The 17,320-nt window shown below is 39.5% G+C and overlaps 3 protein-coding genes across 3 annotated transcripts; all 3 read right to left on the bottom strand.

Annotated features, from left to right (window-relative positions):
- Positions 1 to 240: 240 nt before the first annotated feature.
- Positions 241 to 3,792, bottom strand: LOC111318998 (C-type lectin lectoxin-Thr1-like). The gene is made up of 3 exons (XM_088734529.1): positions 3,720 to 3,792; positions 1,405 to 1,779; positions 241 to 623 (listed from the first exon to the last, which is right to left on the bottom strand). The coding sequence occupies exons 1-3, from the start codon at positions 3,790 to 3,792 to the stop codon at positions 241 to 243; spliced, it is 831 nt and encodes a 276-aa protein (XP_088590655.1).
- Positions 3,793 to 7,284: 3,492 nt separating this feature from the next.
- On the bottom strand, positions 7,285 to 9,156 carry LOC111319000 (uncharacterized). The gene is made up of 3 exons (XM_022921837.2): positions 8,928 to 9,156; positions 8,435 to 8,583; positions 7,285 to 7,976 (listed from the first exon to the last, which is right to left on the bottom strand). Exons 1-3 carry the CDS (start codon positions 8,996 to 8,998, stop codon positions 7,333 to 7,335), a joined length of 864 nt encoding a protein of 287 aa, XP_022777572.2. The 5' UTR covers positions 8,999 to 9,156; the 3' UTR covers positions 7,285 to 7,332.
- Positions 9,157 to 11,478: 2,322 nt separating this feature from the next.
- Positions 11,479 to 17,266, bottom strand: LOC111327918 (ER membrane protein complex subunit 3-like). Its single transcript, XM_088732840.1, has 8 exons — positions 17,087 to 17,266; positions 16,781 to 16,838; positions 16,573 to 16,666; positions 15,266 to 15,370; positions 14,054 to 14,135; positions 13,589 to 13,668; positions 12,568 to 12,647; positions 11,479 to 11,977 (listed from the first exon to the last, which is right to left on the bottom strand). Exons 1-8 carry the CDS (start codon positions 17,233 to 17,235, stop codon positions 11,852 to 11,854), a joined length of 774 nt encoding a protein of 257 aa, XP_088588966.1. The 5' UTR covers positions 17,236 to 17,266; the 3' UTR covers positions 11,479 to 11,851.
- Positions 17,267 to 17,320: the final 54 nt, after the last annotated feature.

Raw genomic sequence — 17,320 nt, 5'->3', positions numbered from 1 at the left:
AAAGTCTAATGAACTATTCGCGAACTTCACAGTCAGCATATGGAAACGTTACTCCTATGTTTCAGGAGGGCTCATGAAAATTTTTTCTGTTTTATGAGGCCTAGAAGTACGATGGTTGAAATACAACTGACAACGATACCTAGCAATATAGACTCTGATGTTCGCGAGCCTGTTAACCCTCTAGCAACAGTTTGACCATATTTTTCTCGCAAATACGATATAAGATGTATTAAAGAATCTTCACTTACTTGGTTTAGTTTCGCAGATGTAAGGAGCCGTATATGTGCATGCCAGGTCGTTCCATGTTACATACATTTCTGCACAATCCTCTGCCGTTCCCAACCAGTTATTAGGTTCGCCAGCTCTCCAAGCTGTGAAGTTTGCACGGGATCCATCTACCCACAGCCAGTGGGACTTATTCGTAGGATCCCTGTACAAACCAATCCAGTATGTAATCCGAATTGTCTTTGGGACAAGTGCTTGATATTCAGCTTGTGAATTGATAGACACAAGATCGGATCCCAATCCTTGACATGCTGCTTTGGCTGAGTGCCAATTGAGTGGCGTAGAGGAGAACATGTAGCAGGAACCATTTAGGTAGACCCAGTTGTTCGGACATATCACTAAAGAAACATGAGGGGTAATAAAAAAGGGATAACCTTTTTTTCCTGACTTAACCTGCAGAGGGTAATCGATTGAAACTAATGCTGAACCAAAGGTCAACGTCAGCCATGTTTATTTACATGTACAGTATTCATTCTAGTCCAACCTTCGCTACCATCAGTAATTCAAATTGATGGTGAAACACGACTGCTCGGTTAAATTTGAAAGGGCGAGAGCAGAACGAGCTCACTCTGCGCTAGCTTAACCCTTTCACACCCAAGATCTCATTGGCAATTCTCCTTACTGTCTGCTATACAATTCTTATGATATCAGTTTGGAGAATTTAGTATTGGATCAAGTGATAATCCCCTGATTTTCTTTTTTCCTTATTCTCATTACTTGTCTGATATTGTATTGATACTGCTAGGAGAGAGTTTGTTTCCTGCAGTTTCGACTACCATTATCAAAACTGCTTTGAAAAATGGCAATTCTAGATGCTCTTCAGTATGGAAGCTGATCTTGAGTGTGAAAAAACCAATGAACTGTTCGCGAAACTTCACAGTCAGCATATGGAAACGTTACTCCTATGTTTCAGGAGGGCTCATGAAAATTTTCTCTGCTTTACGAGGCCTAGAAGTACTATCGAAACCGATTGTTTGCAACGGTGATTGAAATACAAATGACAACGATACCTAGCAATATAGACTCTGATGTTCGCGAGCCTGTTAACCCTCTAGCAACAGTTTGACCATATTTTTCTCGCAAATACGATATAAGATGTATTAAAGAATCTTCACCTACTTGGTTTAGTTTCGCAGATGTAAGGAGCCGTATATGTGCATGCCAGGTCGTTCCATGTTACATACATTTCTGCACAATCCTCTGCCGTTCCCAACCAGTTATTAGGTTCGCCAGCTCTCCAAGCTGTGAAGTTTGCACGGGATCCATCTACCCACAGCCAGTGGGACTTATTCGTAGGATCCCTGTACAAACCAATCCAGTATGTAATCCGAATTGTCTTTGGGACAAGTGCTTGATATTCAGCTTGTGAATTGATAGACACAAGATCGGATCCCAATCCTTGACATGCTGCTCTGGCTGAGAGCCAATTGAGTGACGCAGAGGAGAACATGTAGCAGGAACCATTGAGGTAGACCCAGTTGTTCGGACATATCACTAAAGAAACATGAGGGGTAATAAAAAAGGGATAACCTTTTTTTCCTGACTTAACCTGCAGTGGGTTATCGATTAAAACTACTGCTGAAACAAAGGTCAACGTCAGTCGTGTTTATTTACATGTACAGTAATCATTCTAGTCCAACCTTCGCTACCGGCAGTAAATCAAACTGGTAGTGAAACAGGACCACTTTGTTAAATTTGAAAGGGCGAGAGCAGATTTACTGCTCTACAGTTCTTATGATGTTAGTATGGACAATTTGGTATTGGATCAAGTAATAGCCTATCTGATATTGTATTGATATTGTAAGGATAAATTTTGTCTTGGTCGCTCAGGGGGTTTTAAGGGTTAATTGGGGTTAATGTGATGTTCATGACTCTACAGGATAAAATTGAAGAAGGTAAAAGGCCTTCTTGGACAGGGTTTCTGTTAAATCAAAACTTTCGATGGATTTGCCAAGGTCGCTGGTCAGAATTTTTAAAAAATTCGTTTTTTCACTCTTAACTCTAGTCAGAGAAAGCAGCTAAGTTTAATTCGTCGAAAAAAAATTGCAAAATTTTAAAAAGAACGCTAGACATGGCTAAAAGAATGTTTTAGGGCCAGGAACCTGTACCGAAGAGCGAAAGGTTTCAAAATCGGAAAAGCCACCAGCAGAGTGTTGACGTTTTCCATGGGCTTTCGTCCGGGATCTCGATTCTTTTTTGCATATCGCGTCTCGCACCGCACAACAAGGGGAATTTCTGGCTCATTTCGCTTAAAGTCGTGGAATAAGAGTCTTCGTGAAACGGCCAAAAAGAGAATAGTCACGAGAAAGCCCGAGCCGAAGAAATCGAAGTTAAGTTTTTCTTTCTCTTCTTTCTAAGTGTTTCTTTTCTTGCTTTGCCCACTTTTTATTTTGATTTTTCCGCTGAAATTTTTTTTTTTATTAATCCATTGAAATTTCGTTTTTCTTCGGTTCGCCAAACGACCGTTCGCGCGAATTTCAAATGAGTATTTCGTTGTCACAAGACTTGCTAGGGGGTTCGATGTTGCGTTTCATTGGTGGTGGCATATGACTGCATTGAGACGCACCTGAAATGAGGTGCGAAGACTGAATTTCTTTGGAGGCTTATTGTTACTCGAGTCACCTCTACTAAAACGAATTAATAAGGTATGAAGATTTAATGGACTAAAATGAAAATTGGCCAGAATGTTCCTTACATATTAACGCACCAAACTGTGTAAGGCTTTTACGAAGTTCGAAATATTTCAGTCGTGTCGTCCCAGAGCGTGACAACAACCGAAATATTTTCTATTGTCTAACTTCAAAATAGATTTTCTTAACGACCAATAAGAATATAGAAAATGCCTCACGTACTATATTAGCCTGTTATCTGCTGTGTGACATAATTCAGTTTGTTTGGAGGTCCGCGGTGACGCGGAGACCAGTAATTCATGACGTATATACATTTTTCCTCATACATGTATCATGAAAATATTTTAATCTCTTCCACGAGTTTCAAATAAATACTGTACCTCATCTCTCTGAAAATGATCATCGTGGATATCAACTGGAATATATAATTCCTTTGTCAACATCCGCTCCAGTCAATAATGTTTATAACTTCTAACTCAGCTGCGAACGATCAGTAAGTCCAGTGGCGACAACATTCTTGAAAAGGATTGAAAATCACACCCAAAACTGATGCCTTTTGAGCTCAAGAGTAAAGTAGTAACGGTGTAGACTTCCGCATCTTCCGCAACATGCATGGTCATGTATGAACATCACGAAAACCCATGCATAGCGAGCACACTATTCTCTAGCCTTTACAAATTTAACAAAGCACGGTCCTGTTTCTCCACCAATTTGATCAACAGAATCTCTTCAAACAGAGTTCCCCTATGCAATTCAGTGGAAGATATTGGCAAATGAAGATTCCTTTAACTTGTGCTGACTTACCTTGCGAGGTTCCCCTGAATATCAAGACTGATAATGCTGCGAACAATGCCGACAGCCAGTGAAAGACGGTCATACTAATTTAAGACTGGAGCTAGGAACTGTTTTTAAAACAGAAATTCAAGACTGTGACTCCGGCTGTAGAACGACTTCAGTCTCTAAGTCGATAGTTTCCTGATTTCCTAATTTAGACGTAGTTTACGACCTCACTTTTATTTCCTTATGTCAATATTACCAAACAATGAACCTAGGTGCTTTGATCACGCATGAGTAATAAAGCAGTTGACCAGTTCAGTGCAAACTTCAGATATCTCAACACTGCATTTTGCGCTTCAGACATCACAGCAGTCTATTTGTTACGTAAAAATATCAAGCTAGTTCCTTGAGATCTCTTGAGTGTACTTTTTTAAAGAGAATTTGCAGCCTTCATAGGAATGATACTTCCAGTATATTTCTATATGCCACACGTCTGCTTTATATTATCAACCACTTCTAACTAAACGTAGGTACAATAAAAAAAAAGCTCTACGTACGGGAAAAAATGATTATCGAAACATGAAATCAAAATAGTTCGTAATTTGATAACGAACTTTTCGGTTGACTGGGTTCGTTGTTTGATTGTTTACGCTGCAGTGTACCCGAAGCTCACTTATTTTGTAAAGTCATCACAGAGATTCAGCTGTTCGGGAATTAATGTTGATGATTTCCTGTGATGACTTATTGGACAGGTGGGTTTTGATCACGTAGTACTGTAAAATATGCCGGGGACTGACACTGTACAAGCTTCGCCTCCTTGACTCATGTTGTATCGTACTGTATGAAGCTTGAACTTAAAACAACTTTTAAAATGCCCCGAGCTTTTTAAAGAAATATTTAAATGGAAAAGAAACAGCGCATTTACGTTTACTTGCGGCTAAGAATTTCACTTTTGGTAGGAAGCTTGTCAAAACATGAAAATACTAATCAAAATCGCTTTCTGTTCTGTGCGCATAGACCTGACAGTCTTTGTACAAGAACATGAAATATCTGAAGTAACCTGAACACTTAAAAAAATGTTCCTAAAATTTCAGAGGACATTGTGAAGGGTTCTTACACAACCTCCACTTCGATGATCTTCTGTCCAAAATAATAAAGGCTGATAGTTTCGAAAGAAACTGTTTGGGGCTGCGTCGGTGGGAGTAACGAAGTAATTTGGATATATCAACAAAGTTAAAATGGTAAATTGGCCACCGTAACGATTACAAAAGCTGACGTTTCGAGCGTTAGCCCTTCGTCGGAACGAATAGAGGAATTGTGGGTTGTGTGTGCTTTTAAAGGCAGAAAATGGAGCTTTTTATTCCACTAATTTATTCGTGTTTTTCTCGTTGCCATGTTCCCACCAATAACGTAGCTCCATTTTCTGCCTTTAAAAGCACACACAACTCACAATTCCTCTATTCGCTCCGACGAAGGGCTAACGCTCGAAACGTCGGCTTTTGTAATCGTTACGGTGGCCAATTTACCATTTCAACTTTGTTGATGTATCCAAATTATTCTGTCCAAAATAGGTGGTTTTGTGAAAAGACGGTCATTTACAAGAACTATCCTCTGTTTAAAGCCGGAAGTTGAAAGAATTTTCCATGTCGTTCATACCACAGATCTTGTGTCTGTAGTCAAGAGTGTTACGCTGAAACTCGTGCTTTCCAGCATATTATATATGGTTGATGTCTAAGCGCGTCAAAAATCAATTATATTATCCATCTCTAAAGCCATCCCTCGCTTTAATTTCAGCCCGATTAAAATGTACGCTATAAAAAAGGACGAGAGCTAAGTTTCTTAGAATAGCTTGTTTTACTGAAACTGAGAAGATTAATCAGTCTGTCTTATCCAGACACTGAAAATGATTTTCAAGCTAAATTTAACCAGAGGTGACTATCAAATGTCAGACCGCCCATAATTTTAAATTCCAAACAGAATTAGTGCCAACATTGCAGCCTTAGCAAGCTCTTAAATTATTAGTTTCTTGAGGCAAAAAATAAATTCACAAAAATTGTAATAATAGTAGCTCATCATACAACAAAATTTTTGTACTAAGACAGGACTACTTTCCAAACGTACGTTTTGAGAACGTGCTGGATCCGTTGTTAGCCAAAATAGTCAGTATCTTTAACGTAACGGCTCGCATGGAGGATGACTTAAAACTGCCTGCACTCTCTTGCCTTCGGTTTATCTACGAATTAAAAATTTTGGACATATGGATTCTTGAAATGTCATTTCTTTCTCTAGCAAGGCACAAAATTGACTCTTCTGACTTTATTTTGAATAACAGATTGAAAGGAGTGACAGAAAGATTTATATTACTTGGTGAGTTATGTCACAGTTTTCCGTTAGGCTTTTTTATGCTTCAGTCGAATTTAGAACCAACATGATAAATGTTTTATTCATGCACGTTGATAAAACCCCGACTGTTAAAATTTGAGACTTACGATCACTCCCCTCACAGAGGCTCTTTTGTAAGTACCGTATTGCTGAACGCGATAAGGGCAGGTGCAAATCAACTTTGATAGGCATCTGCACTCCAGAGAGCCTTTGCCGAAAGGAGAGAGACTGGTCTCAAACAGTTTTAGTGCCTGTCAGGTAACCTTTGTTTAGCGAGGATCGATCGAAAAAGAATGTCTCCTAGTAATACTTGGGGAGTAACCTCGTTCCCAAAGCCTTTTCCGCCCCACCCCCATCTAAGGGAAAAGGCCCTAGGAACGAGGTTGCTAGGGGATCAGTCATCATTTATTGCCGGGGTGGGGGAGGGAAGGAAGATTTTGAGGGGATCACGTAGTTTTCAGGGGAACAGAGAGGGAGGATCATTCATCGCCAACAGAGTAAAAAGGGTGGACTGTAGAAAATTGACTGCCAATCGACTGCCATTTAGGAGGGGGGTAATCATAGGGATATTGCAGAGCATTATGGGAGATCAGGTGAATTTTATTGTAACACAACAAAAATGTTCCAACCGTTAACCCCCCCCCCCCCTCTATTCTCAGGTGATGTATAATGACCAGTCCCTAGATCATGAGTTATTTTGATATTTTTTAACCGTGATTATCGGTAGTCCACGCTTTTTTTGAACTTCCTGCTATAGAATAAAAGGAACGGAATAAACTGATGATAACGAAGTAAATTTCACCGACCATTTTCGTTATTTCGCTACCTGATTCAAAAAAACCCCGCTTTTTTAGGAGCCAAAAATCATTCTAAAGCGATGACCAAGGTAGTCACTTCATAATTCAATACTTGCACTCGTGCGCCGTTGGACCCAGCGGTTCATAGCGGCTAAGGGTGCTGTCTCAGTCAAGTACTTGACTCAGGAAAAGAAAATCCACTATGATATAGAATAAATCACGGTTTCGACAGAAAAGGAGTCTGTTCTGCCATAAGAGACAAGTTAAACGATTTGGAGACAAACTGGCAAAGGTGGGGGCAAACTCGTTTACCGCGTTAAGGGGCGAAAGTGGTTGGGACAAACTTGCAATGGGGCGAATTGTCCAATAACCCGATCACAAGTACTGCTCTTAAAGCGAGGAAAATACATGCCTTGATCAAAATACTTTTCATTCCGCGTATAGATCTTTTGCAGTTCAGTTTACCGAATGAAAATATTTCCGTGTGGGTTCGCCACACCTTTCAAATGATTTGCATGATTCTTTCCACATGGGTCATGCGTTGGCCAACTCCCATTTACGTTACCATCAAAGAAATAATAAAGAGAGCTGCCGGAAAGATAGATTCCATTACCATGTAACGCTACTGAGTTTGGCACTACACCGGAACACTGGTCAGAGACCTGTTTAACCAGTTTACAGGATAGTGTCCCCTGCTTCTGAATTACTATGCTACCAGTGCCTTCCTTGCATGCAATCCAGTTGTTGATGTTGCTCTTGATCAGGGTTTCTTTACCAATACTGCGCCACAAACCGAAGTTCATGGCCTCATAATGCGTCTCACTCAAAGGAACTGTTGTGGACACTCGAACTGTAGCGGTACTAGCCGACCATGACGGACGCGGCGTGACAGCATTTGCTGAACTCCTGAAACTTGAATAATCTGTAAAGGTGTAACTCCAAACTAGTGTCCAGCCTCCTCCATCTGTCTGTTGATCGCAGTAAGCCTGGAAGGCGTTACCATGGGAACCACCATCCGGGTCTATCCAGTAGACACCTGATTCGGCTGAAGGAACTTTCTGTTTCAGCTCTTTACAGTTCAACACAGCGAATTCTTTGGACAATCCTGCAGAGACAATTTGAATTACGAAGATGTATTTACTGACATCTCTAACCCTCCTGGCATCGACTGAAAAAGCTCAATTATGCGACGGAAGTGTCTTTCCCGTCTCCTGCATCTATTAATTAGATAATTTGGTTAGGCAGGGGACGTTAAAGAACCCACTCACGAGATTACTGTGATGTGGTCTGGCCTGTTTACTGGGAATTGGGGGGAGGGGGCATCTTCAAATAAGTTTCCTTCGATTGTTTGTAAACTGCTGATGCAGTCTGGCCAAAGTCCCCCGAACAGTGTTGTGATGCGCATTTGATCATATCAACATGTTAATTTGCGCAATATAAATATTAAATTATTATTATTATTATTTTTATTTTTATTGGTTTGCTGATAACCAACACGAAACATAGCCTCGAGCAAACGCGACACGTTATAACAGCTCATAAATATGGCTTATAATTTATTACCTAAATTGCTTGGTTCAGCCATTTGATATTTCCCTTCAGTCAGGCGCGTGATAATCTCTCTCGTACAGAGCAATGAAGTTTTGTGAAGATAAATTGTTCCATTTTGGTCCATTTCAAGCACTTTGAATCTTGGCTGATCCTGCCCTCCACTGAGGAAATAAAGAAAAACTCTCATTACAACCAACGGTTTTCACTAAGTGATGCAGTATTTTCAGCGCTCACGTTAAAGGAAATCAATTGTCTCAGGCATAGTGTAGGCAATTAAAAAGAATTTGAAAATTGAAAATTTTAAAAAAGCTTTGAAAAATCAATTTAGGCTTCGACATAGCCTCTGCCTCCAAGAAAACCCGTCGGTGTTATTAACAGTTTAATAAAGGAACCACACTTTCAGAGAGGGGCAACTTCCTAAATTCTGTTTCCCAATCAAATAGGGAATTTTATCACAAATAGCCAAATTCATGATCAATGGTAGAAAATAGGTATATTGCCTTACCTTGCTGTTTGGAAAGTTATGGATAACAGGGAAAGTAAGGTGAAAATGATGTGCAGGAAGCAAGTGTTCATTGTGTGACTTTGACTCCGAAACGTTAACGTTTTTATAGACTGACTGCGTTCGGCGAATTCGAAGCCGTATAACTTGTGCAATGAACCTCCGCTCGTTGAAGTGATTTTTACGAGTTTCCAACAGCGCGAAGAGCTTAGTGTTTGTCAATATTATCATTCAGCAATAAAAGGATGTTGATCGAGTTACAAGCTTAGGCAAATCTGGAAACGTGCCGTGGCACTCCTTTTCTCACGCCGTAATACGCGAACTCGTGCAAGTACAGCTGTATGTCATGCGATGAACTGCGCCCGGGGTGTTAGGAAACCGAGTAACACAGTAGCAGAATTACGAGAAAACGAGTACGGTTTATATTGACTCAGCTATGTTGGAATTACTAAAGGGCTTTTCACAGTAAATTTTTCATGTTTGGTATTAACTAGGACCTCGGAGTGGTCACGTGCAAGAAACCGGAAGAAAGGTTATTATTTCAACAACAGAGTGTTTCTGTCGATAAACCGTACTCGTTTTCTCATAATTCTGCTACTGTGTTACTCGGTTTCCTAACTAGGACCTTGGAGTGGTTACGCGCAGGAAACTGGAAGAAAGTTTATTATTTGAACAATAGAGTGTTTCTGTCGAGGAACTATCGGCTCATAGTTGCCCCGCGGAAACTTGATGTTCTTAAAACAAATATGCGATAGTTCCTCGACAGAAACACTCTATTGTTTAATTAGAACGCCACGGAGCATTGTGGCCTCAGAGGAGGGGAAAAGGGTATTCTGCAAGCTTCCGTTATCGAAGATTAAAGGGATAAACCCTAAAGAAAAACAGGAACTTAAGCCGGAAATATGATCTGCTTCTTGTTGATGGAAACGGATTGTTCATTAAAAAATTTCGTCTCCGCTGCTGGCCGTCATTTTAGACAAATGCCCAGGTAAAATTTTTCTCTTCATGTCATAGAATTATGAAAATCTGCCCCTCGCAAGCGCAAAAATTTCCTCAGCAAGCGATGAAGATGGACGATTTTAAACGATGGATTTGAAAGAAGATTCATTCTCAGTAATGGCCATTATTACCCGTATTAACAAGATATGGTGTTGCAAAGACCTATCCTTTGTTCTTTCGCAATGAATCTTGTAATCAATCACCATTTCACCTTTGAGGTGAAAAAGCAAATCTTCTAAAGAAAATTGTCTGGAATGACAAGAAGGTTCCTAACGAGCCAGAGCCGTCAAAAATCCACCGAAAGAATCCGAAATGGGACAAAAGCGTCCGAAAACAGACCGGAGCATCCGAGATCGGACGCAAGCCTTCGGAAACCGACGGAAAGGTCCTAAATCGGACAGATGCGTCCACATAAAAAACGGTTCGCATCAGTATCGACGGAACTGCTGTGTGAAATCAGAGAGCAATTTGTCTCGTTCATTCGCAATAGTCATTCCTTCGCTGCTGTTATTATTTACTGTCCATCCTTCTTTATGGATTTTACTTTTTTATTATTATTATTTTTCGTCAATTTCACCGGAAAGGAACTGGCTTTTTTGTTTCCATAAGTTTCTTGATTTTGAAATTTTGTAATCAGCTTCCCGCCCCTCCTTGTGAGCCTCTAGGCTACCACGAAACAAAGAGTCCGAAAGAAAGAAAGATAAGTTATTACTGAAAGGCAAATCCACAAATCTCCACGCTTATCAGACTTCCATTTCTGTCGTCAAATGACGACTTCCAATGCACGTCACGTGACTCACGACGACTCCTCCTACTGGAAAGTGCATTTGATCCATTTAACACCGGGAGACTCCACTCCCTGAATATATATTTGTTAAGTCATGTGAATTGTAGCAAAGTTTTGAAGGATGTAAATGAGGAAACTGCATCAGTTTCGTCGCGTCTTGGTTACCGAGGCCTCTTGAAGAAACGAAAAATGGCTGTCGAGAGACGATTGGCTCGCTTTCGAGCGTCAGCCCTTCGTCAGAGCCAATGGGAAACTAGTGCTCAATGCTTTGCGTGTATATCCCTTTGACTCCTAAGATCTGATTGTTAATTCTCCTTTGTTGCTGCTACATATTTCCTTGTAAATTAGTTACGAGAATTTGGTGTTAGATCAAGATAACATTGTTAACCTGATAATTTTGAGTATTCTCATCACCTGTTTGCTGGATAATGCATGGATATTACAGGGAGAAGTTTCATGTTAATCACTTCTGGGAGTTGAAGGGTTAGTTCTTAGAGAAAAGGCCATTACTTCAGATATTGCTGCCTCCTCGCCCTTTGGAGATTTTTCCAAGTCAATTAATATCTAAGAAAAGTAGAAACCCGGCTGATTTCCAGGACGTACTGAGTCGTAGAAGCGTGATAAAAAGGAGATGACGGAAAGGAATCATGAAGAGAAGGGAACGAGTCTCCTAAATTTTTTTTCACCAGGCTCAAGTTGTACTTGAGCAGAGTACTTTGAAAGAATAATTAGAGTTCAAAAAGAATAACGGTAAAGACTGACTCGCAATAAAGTAATCATTAACCATGTTTATTTAATAACAGTTGCTTTATTCCAAGGGCTTAGTTATTTGACATCAAGGGTGGAATGCAACTTCCTATCATATCAACCACCTTCATATGCTAGCCTTTCCATCTGACTATAACCTTTTTCTCATCCTTTGCACCTTTTTTGTCCAAAGGGCCTGGGTTCCTTAGAGTTTTCAGAAGATTAATCATTGTAAAGTTTCAGAATTTCCTACCACAATGAACATAACGTTGTATTACATGGACCACAAAAAGACAGGTTTTACCTGCCAAGGGCACAGGTCAAAGCCACATGAATGTTTTGTGGGCACAAGAGTCAAGATCTTTAGGTCAGAGGGTGATAAGTTAGATGTCTATCAAACATATTTGTCTTTTGCAACGTCCTCCATAAGGTCTGTTGGTGAAAAATCTTCCATCATCTCCTCCTCCACATTTTCTAGTGACCATTCATGACAGACAATCTCCAGTGCCTCCCACTCAGCCTGTGATGAAACACACAGAACTAAGTTCTTTAGCAATAACCTGTACTCAGGGGTTTCATTTCAAAATTACAAGTATGATCTGAACTAAGGTGGCTAAATTCATTTGAATTATGCTTGCATGACTAGCATGTAGTGTTACAAAACAACACACCCTTCTATGTTCCCCTCCAAAAATGTGAAATTTGGAACACTCTGAGAAGCAATCTCCAGTATTCTGGAGCATATCTGAGTAACTCTTATGAGCCAGACATTGATGTTAGAAAATTCATATCAAGAATAATTGAGTTCTGTCTTTGATCACAATTCAAAATGTAAAAATAGCCAACACCAAATGGTTTCAAAGCCAGCAAATTTCTGCTTCTAATAAACGACAACCCAAGTACCTGGTATTCTTGCAAAAATTTAGTATAGCTAAACAAAAAAAAAAATAAAAATGATGCCTCCACATCTTTAACCTGGACTCTTAGATGGAGAGTCTTGTGTACTAGCCATTTGGCCAACACACCCCCATAAACTGCTCATAAGGGCCAGTTCTATCATTGAAGATGGCAATACACTGTTAATGTGATGAATGAGTGGTTATTTCAAACCTTAAATGCCTTGCTTGGATCTTGTGGCATCTGCATTTGCATCTGCATCTGTTCCTGCATGACACGAGTCTGGTCTGCAGCTAAAAGTGGATGTGACGATTAGTGAAGCACAAATATTCCATGTATTTGTAATCACTTGCATTTTATGTTGGAGTGTGGTAAATGTGACATATAATTACCAAGTGTAAATAATTGAAAATGCAACTGTAGATAATTCCCTGCTAAGCTAATCAGCTTGAAAATATGATTGAAAATCAGAAAGAAATGACTATGCAATTAATCAATATCAGTATTGGTGTTATCCATCAACAATGACCACTAATTGACAGCCACAAGCAAAATTGCCTATCTTTCACTGATCACTATGGATTCCCATTAATTAACACTGATTTGTACCAATATCTTGCAGTGCATAGAATCCATTTAGTAAGATAGTTTATATCTGACCACTTGCAGCCCAGAGGCTGAATTACGGGTGCAGTTTAAGGTTGAGAACAGACGTCAGCATATCAGGTGCCTCTGGCAGCCGCTTCAGTCTATCGATCTCACCTTCCCACCCATCCCACCCCAGGGGAGGACATCCATCACACAGTAATCTCGTGTGTGGGAAATTAATGTCTCCTACCCCAACCCTGCAGGAGATGGGACCTCCATTTATTCATCCCTCTATCCAAGAAGACTACAATATGTAACCATTTCTTGATGTTATAGAAAGGTAGCAAATTCTTCTCATTTATTTTAAGACCTCGAGTGTTGGTCCGGCCGGGGCTCAAATCCTTGACCTCCCGCACAACAGTCCAGCGCTCTATCCAATGAGTTAACCGGGAGATGATTTAATCTGTCTTAGGGTGTCTTTCAACTATACTTGTCTGTCTCTCAGTTTTGCAAAGAGTAAGTCACTCAGTTGGCGTTTTCATTGATTAGTAATTCCCTCAGCCATGAGAAAATCACATACACAGCCATTCAGCTTTCCAAAGATAAAAATATAATTTTCATTTGAAAAAAAAAAAAGAGAACAAACCATTATCTTGACCCAGTACCAGTGCATACATGCTCCTGAGACCAAACACATTGATGAAATACCAAGACACAGAACTAACCCTAAAACACAAGAACATAAATTTAGTTGAACATAAAGTTTTTCTTAATTTCATTGAACAGATACTGTACACACTTCACCTAGTAAAAGTGCACACAACTCAAAAGAGAAAAATTATTTGTGCACTTCCAAAAATAGCTCAGGCTTTCAATCCAGATGTTTCCTTTTGTTGTTGTTGTTCTGGAATGTCGTGCACAAATAATTATTATGCCAAAATTACTTTTCTACGACACCAGTGAGATCAGTTTTATCAAACTGAGTTTGGAGATACTAGGGCAAAACTAGACTGATAATCTAAAATAAAATTTACAGGTCACAGCAAGATGGTGTTCCGCTGTATTAAAAGTTGAGAGGAACAAGCTCAATGGCTACAGATTAAAAACTTACCATGATGCGTCTAAGGTTGTAAGATCAATGCCACGCTGCAACATGGCTTTGAACCGCAAAGTGAGTGGGAATGGGACTTTTGCTGTTAAGTGAAACAAAAAGTTTTTTGTTATTTTTCCTTTAATAAATGTTTCTATTAATGTATTGACACAGAGGACTTTATCAATAGAGTCTTACAAACAACGACATCTTTAATACTTTCATGACAATCAAACGCAACAATCAAACACACACACACTCTCTCTCTCTCTCTCTCTATCTCTCTGTCTCTGTCTCTGTCTCTCTCTCTGGCTCTGTCTCTCTGGCTCTGTCTCTGTCTCTCTGTCTCTCTGGCTCTGTCTCTGTCTGTCTCTCTCTCTCTCTCTCTCTATCTCTCTGTCTCTGTCTCTCTCTCTCTCTCTGGCTCTGTCTCTCTGGCTCTGTCTCTGTCTCTCTGTCTCTCTGTCTCTCTGGCTCTGTCTCTGTCTGTCTCTCTCTCTCTCTCTCTCTCTCTCTCTCTCTACCTCTCTGTCTCTGTCTCTGTCTCTCTCTCTGGCTCTGTCTCTCTGGCTCTGGCTCTGTCTCTGTCTCTCTGTCTCTCTGTCTCTCTGTCTGTCTGTCTCTCTCTCTCTCTCTCTCTCTCTCTCTCTCTCTCTCTCTATCTCTCTGTCTCTGTCTCTGTCTCTCTCTCTGGCTCTGTCTCTCTGGCTCTGTCTCTGTCTCTCTGTCTCTCTGTCTCTCTGGCTCTGGCTCTGGCTCTGGCTCTGTCTCTGTCTGTCTGTCTGTCTGTCTGTCTGTCTGTCTGTCTGTCTCTCTCTCTCTCTCTCTCTCTCTCTCTTTCTCCATCTCTCTCTCTCCATCTCTCTCTCTCCATCTCTCTTCCTCTCTCTCTAAAATAAAACACTCCCATGATTTTGTTAATAATTCTCCTCACTGTCTGCCATATGATTCTTATGTTGTTACTTTGGAGAATTTTGAATCAGATCAACTGATAATCCCTTAGTTGATGTTTTCCTTTATTCTTGTCACTTACCTACTTGATGTTATATTGATAATGTAAGGAGAAATGATGTCTTGGTCTCTCATGGGAGTTAAAAGGGTTAAAAGAAATAAAGCTCTGTTGTGTTCTTTGGTAATATGTATAATCTATAGTAATTTCCTCCACTCAGGTATGCACACTCAACTTCAGTGAGAAACTCTTGAATATATAACAAAGGAGAAGTGTTATCATACTTGTAATGAAACCAGAGTAATGCCAGTTAATCCAGCCTCCAATAAGGATCATTGGCAAAACATTTGTTATGTTTCCTTTGGCCATGTCCACCATCATTGTTGGATCTGGTACATGATAAACAAACAAAAAAAACATCAAATAACAAACACCCTTAAACTCTCAAGATCTGTTTACAGTTCTTCTCTCTAGCTACAACACATTTCCATGAGATTCAGTTAAAAGAAATTGGTGTGATATCAAGATAAAAACTTCTACCTGATAAGTTTGAGGTTTCTCGTTACCTGTTTGCTGGATAATGTGTGGATATTATGGGGAAAAGTTACATGTTAATCACTTGTGGGAGTTAATGAGTTAACAAAAAAGAGTAAGGTTATCCAGAAAATTAATGATAAAAACTAGATACTATACACCTGCATTCAAAGGCATGTATTGGAAAAGAAATTTCAGAACCAAAACACTTAAAAATATGTTCCTAAAATTTCAGAAGAAATTGTGCAGGGTTCTTACTTAACCTTTATTTCAAGGATCTTCCATTCACAATTAGTGGTTTTGTGAAAAGACAGTCATTTACAAGCCTTTTAGGACAATTCTCTCTTTATGCTAGTGTAACCCTCTTCACTTCATGTGTCAGTCAAGTTCATATTAGGGCCAGTCTTTTAGTTTGATGAGAGAAACTACTAGGAAAGCCTCAGTTGGCAGGACAGATATTAAAACAGCATTCTCCTTCATTTTAAGAATGGCAGACATTAAATCAGCATTCTCCTTTATTTTAAGCATGACAGGTAAAAGAAAGTTTTAAATTGGTAGAGCAATCCTTTGCCTATTCAATTTTCAAGAATTCCAAACAACATCAGTGGTAATAATATACATGAAAAAATTATGCACATCTGATAAGCTGAAAATAAGTGCATTTTTCAAGTAACACAAGTGCAAAGTTGTATCACAAGTACAAAATTGTAAGACAAGTGCAAATTAGAAATAATGTGCATGCCCTGTCAAAGTTACATCTGTCTTTCCTTTCTGCAATGGTTCTTTCAAGTAAATTACTAACGAATAACAACATGATTCCTGTGCAAATTAATGTAAGAAGCACTCGTAAATTTTTCAGAGACTAGAAACTGCACTTACCCCATGGGCTTCTGCAATTTTGTTGTCTTTGAAAAATTTACTCATGCTTATTGACATCAAATTGCACTTGAAATCATGTTATTACCTTTACTAAACTCTACCAATTACTGCCTGAAAAGAAGAACAATGATTAAGACCTACAAATCTGTACCATGTAACTGTATGAACCTGCACCAACCTGATATTGGATTCTTGACTGGCCCTTTTCTATCTTGTGTTTTAAAATACCCCTCTTCCTCATCATTGAAGAAATGTCTTCTAGCCTCAAAACACTATGTCGAAAATGTTACAATTAATTTTGCTGAGGTTTGACAAAAATATACGTTCATTAATACATTCATCATATTAGCACCAAACACACGTAAATGAAGTCTTATTTCACGTACCTCGTAAGGAATATATTTTGCATTTTCCCTAAGATTTCTGCTCCTCATCAAAGCTTGGCTGAGAAATTAAAACATCGAGAGAGACGTAAGATCATAGAAAAATTTAATTCAGTTGCCATTTCAAAGGCTGAGATATTTCAGAAGAAACTAGCTCAGTAAGAGAGGTATTACCGCGCCAATACCTTAAGCAGCGAGAAGTACCGAGGGAAAGAAGAGCGATTTTGTGAATTGGTCTAGAGAAAGTTCATAATTTACGTACAGCTACTTTACATTGCAGAACGAACTTTTTTGTCCTCAAATCATTACCTGTCGGATACTTGTAGAAGATCTAAATCTTTCTTTGACTGTAGAAGCATAGAGAGATAGTGCCTGATTATTCCGACGAGAAACGTTATTATTACAATGGGTAAAATAACCCACAAACGGATAGCCGGATCGAGCAGCAACTCCGCCATGATGAAAAGACGACGATAGGGGTATACAAAGACTTCTGGGTAATAACACATGACGCCAAAAAAGAGGGCACAAAAGAGGGGTAGT

The sequence above is a fragment of the Stylophora pistillata genome, chromosome 9 (assembly GCF_964205215.1).
Source record: "Stylophora pistillata chromosome 9, jaStyPist1.2, whole genome shotgun sequence".
Lineage (NCBI taxonomy): Eukaryota > Metazoa > Cnidaria > Anthozoa > Scleractinia > Pocilloporidae > Stylophora > Stylophora pistillata.
This window is presented reverse-complemented; position numbering and strand designations above follow the sequence as displayed.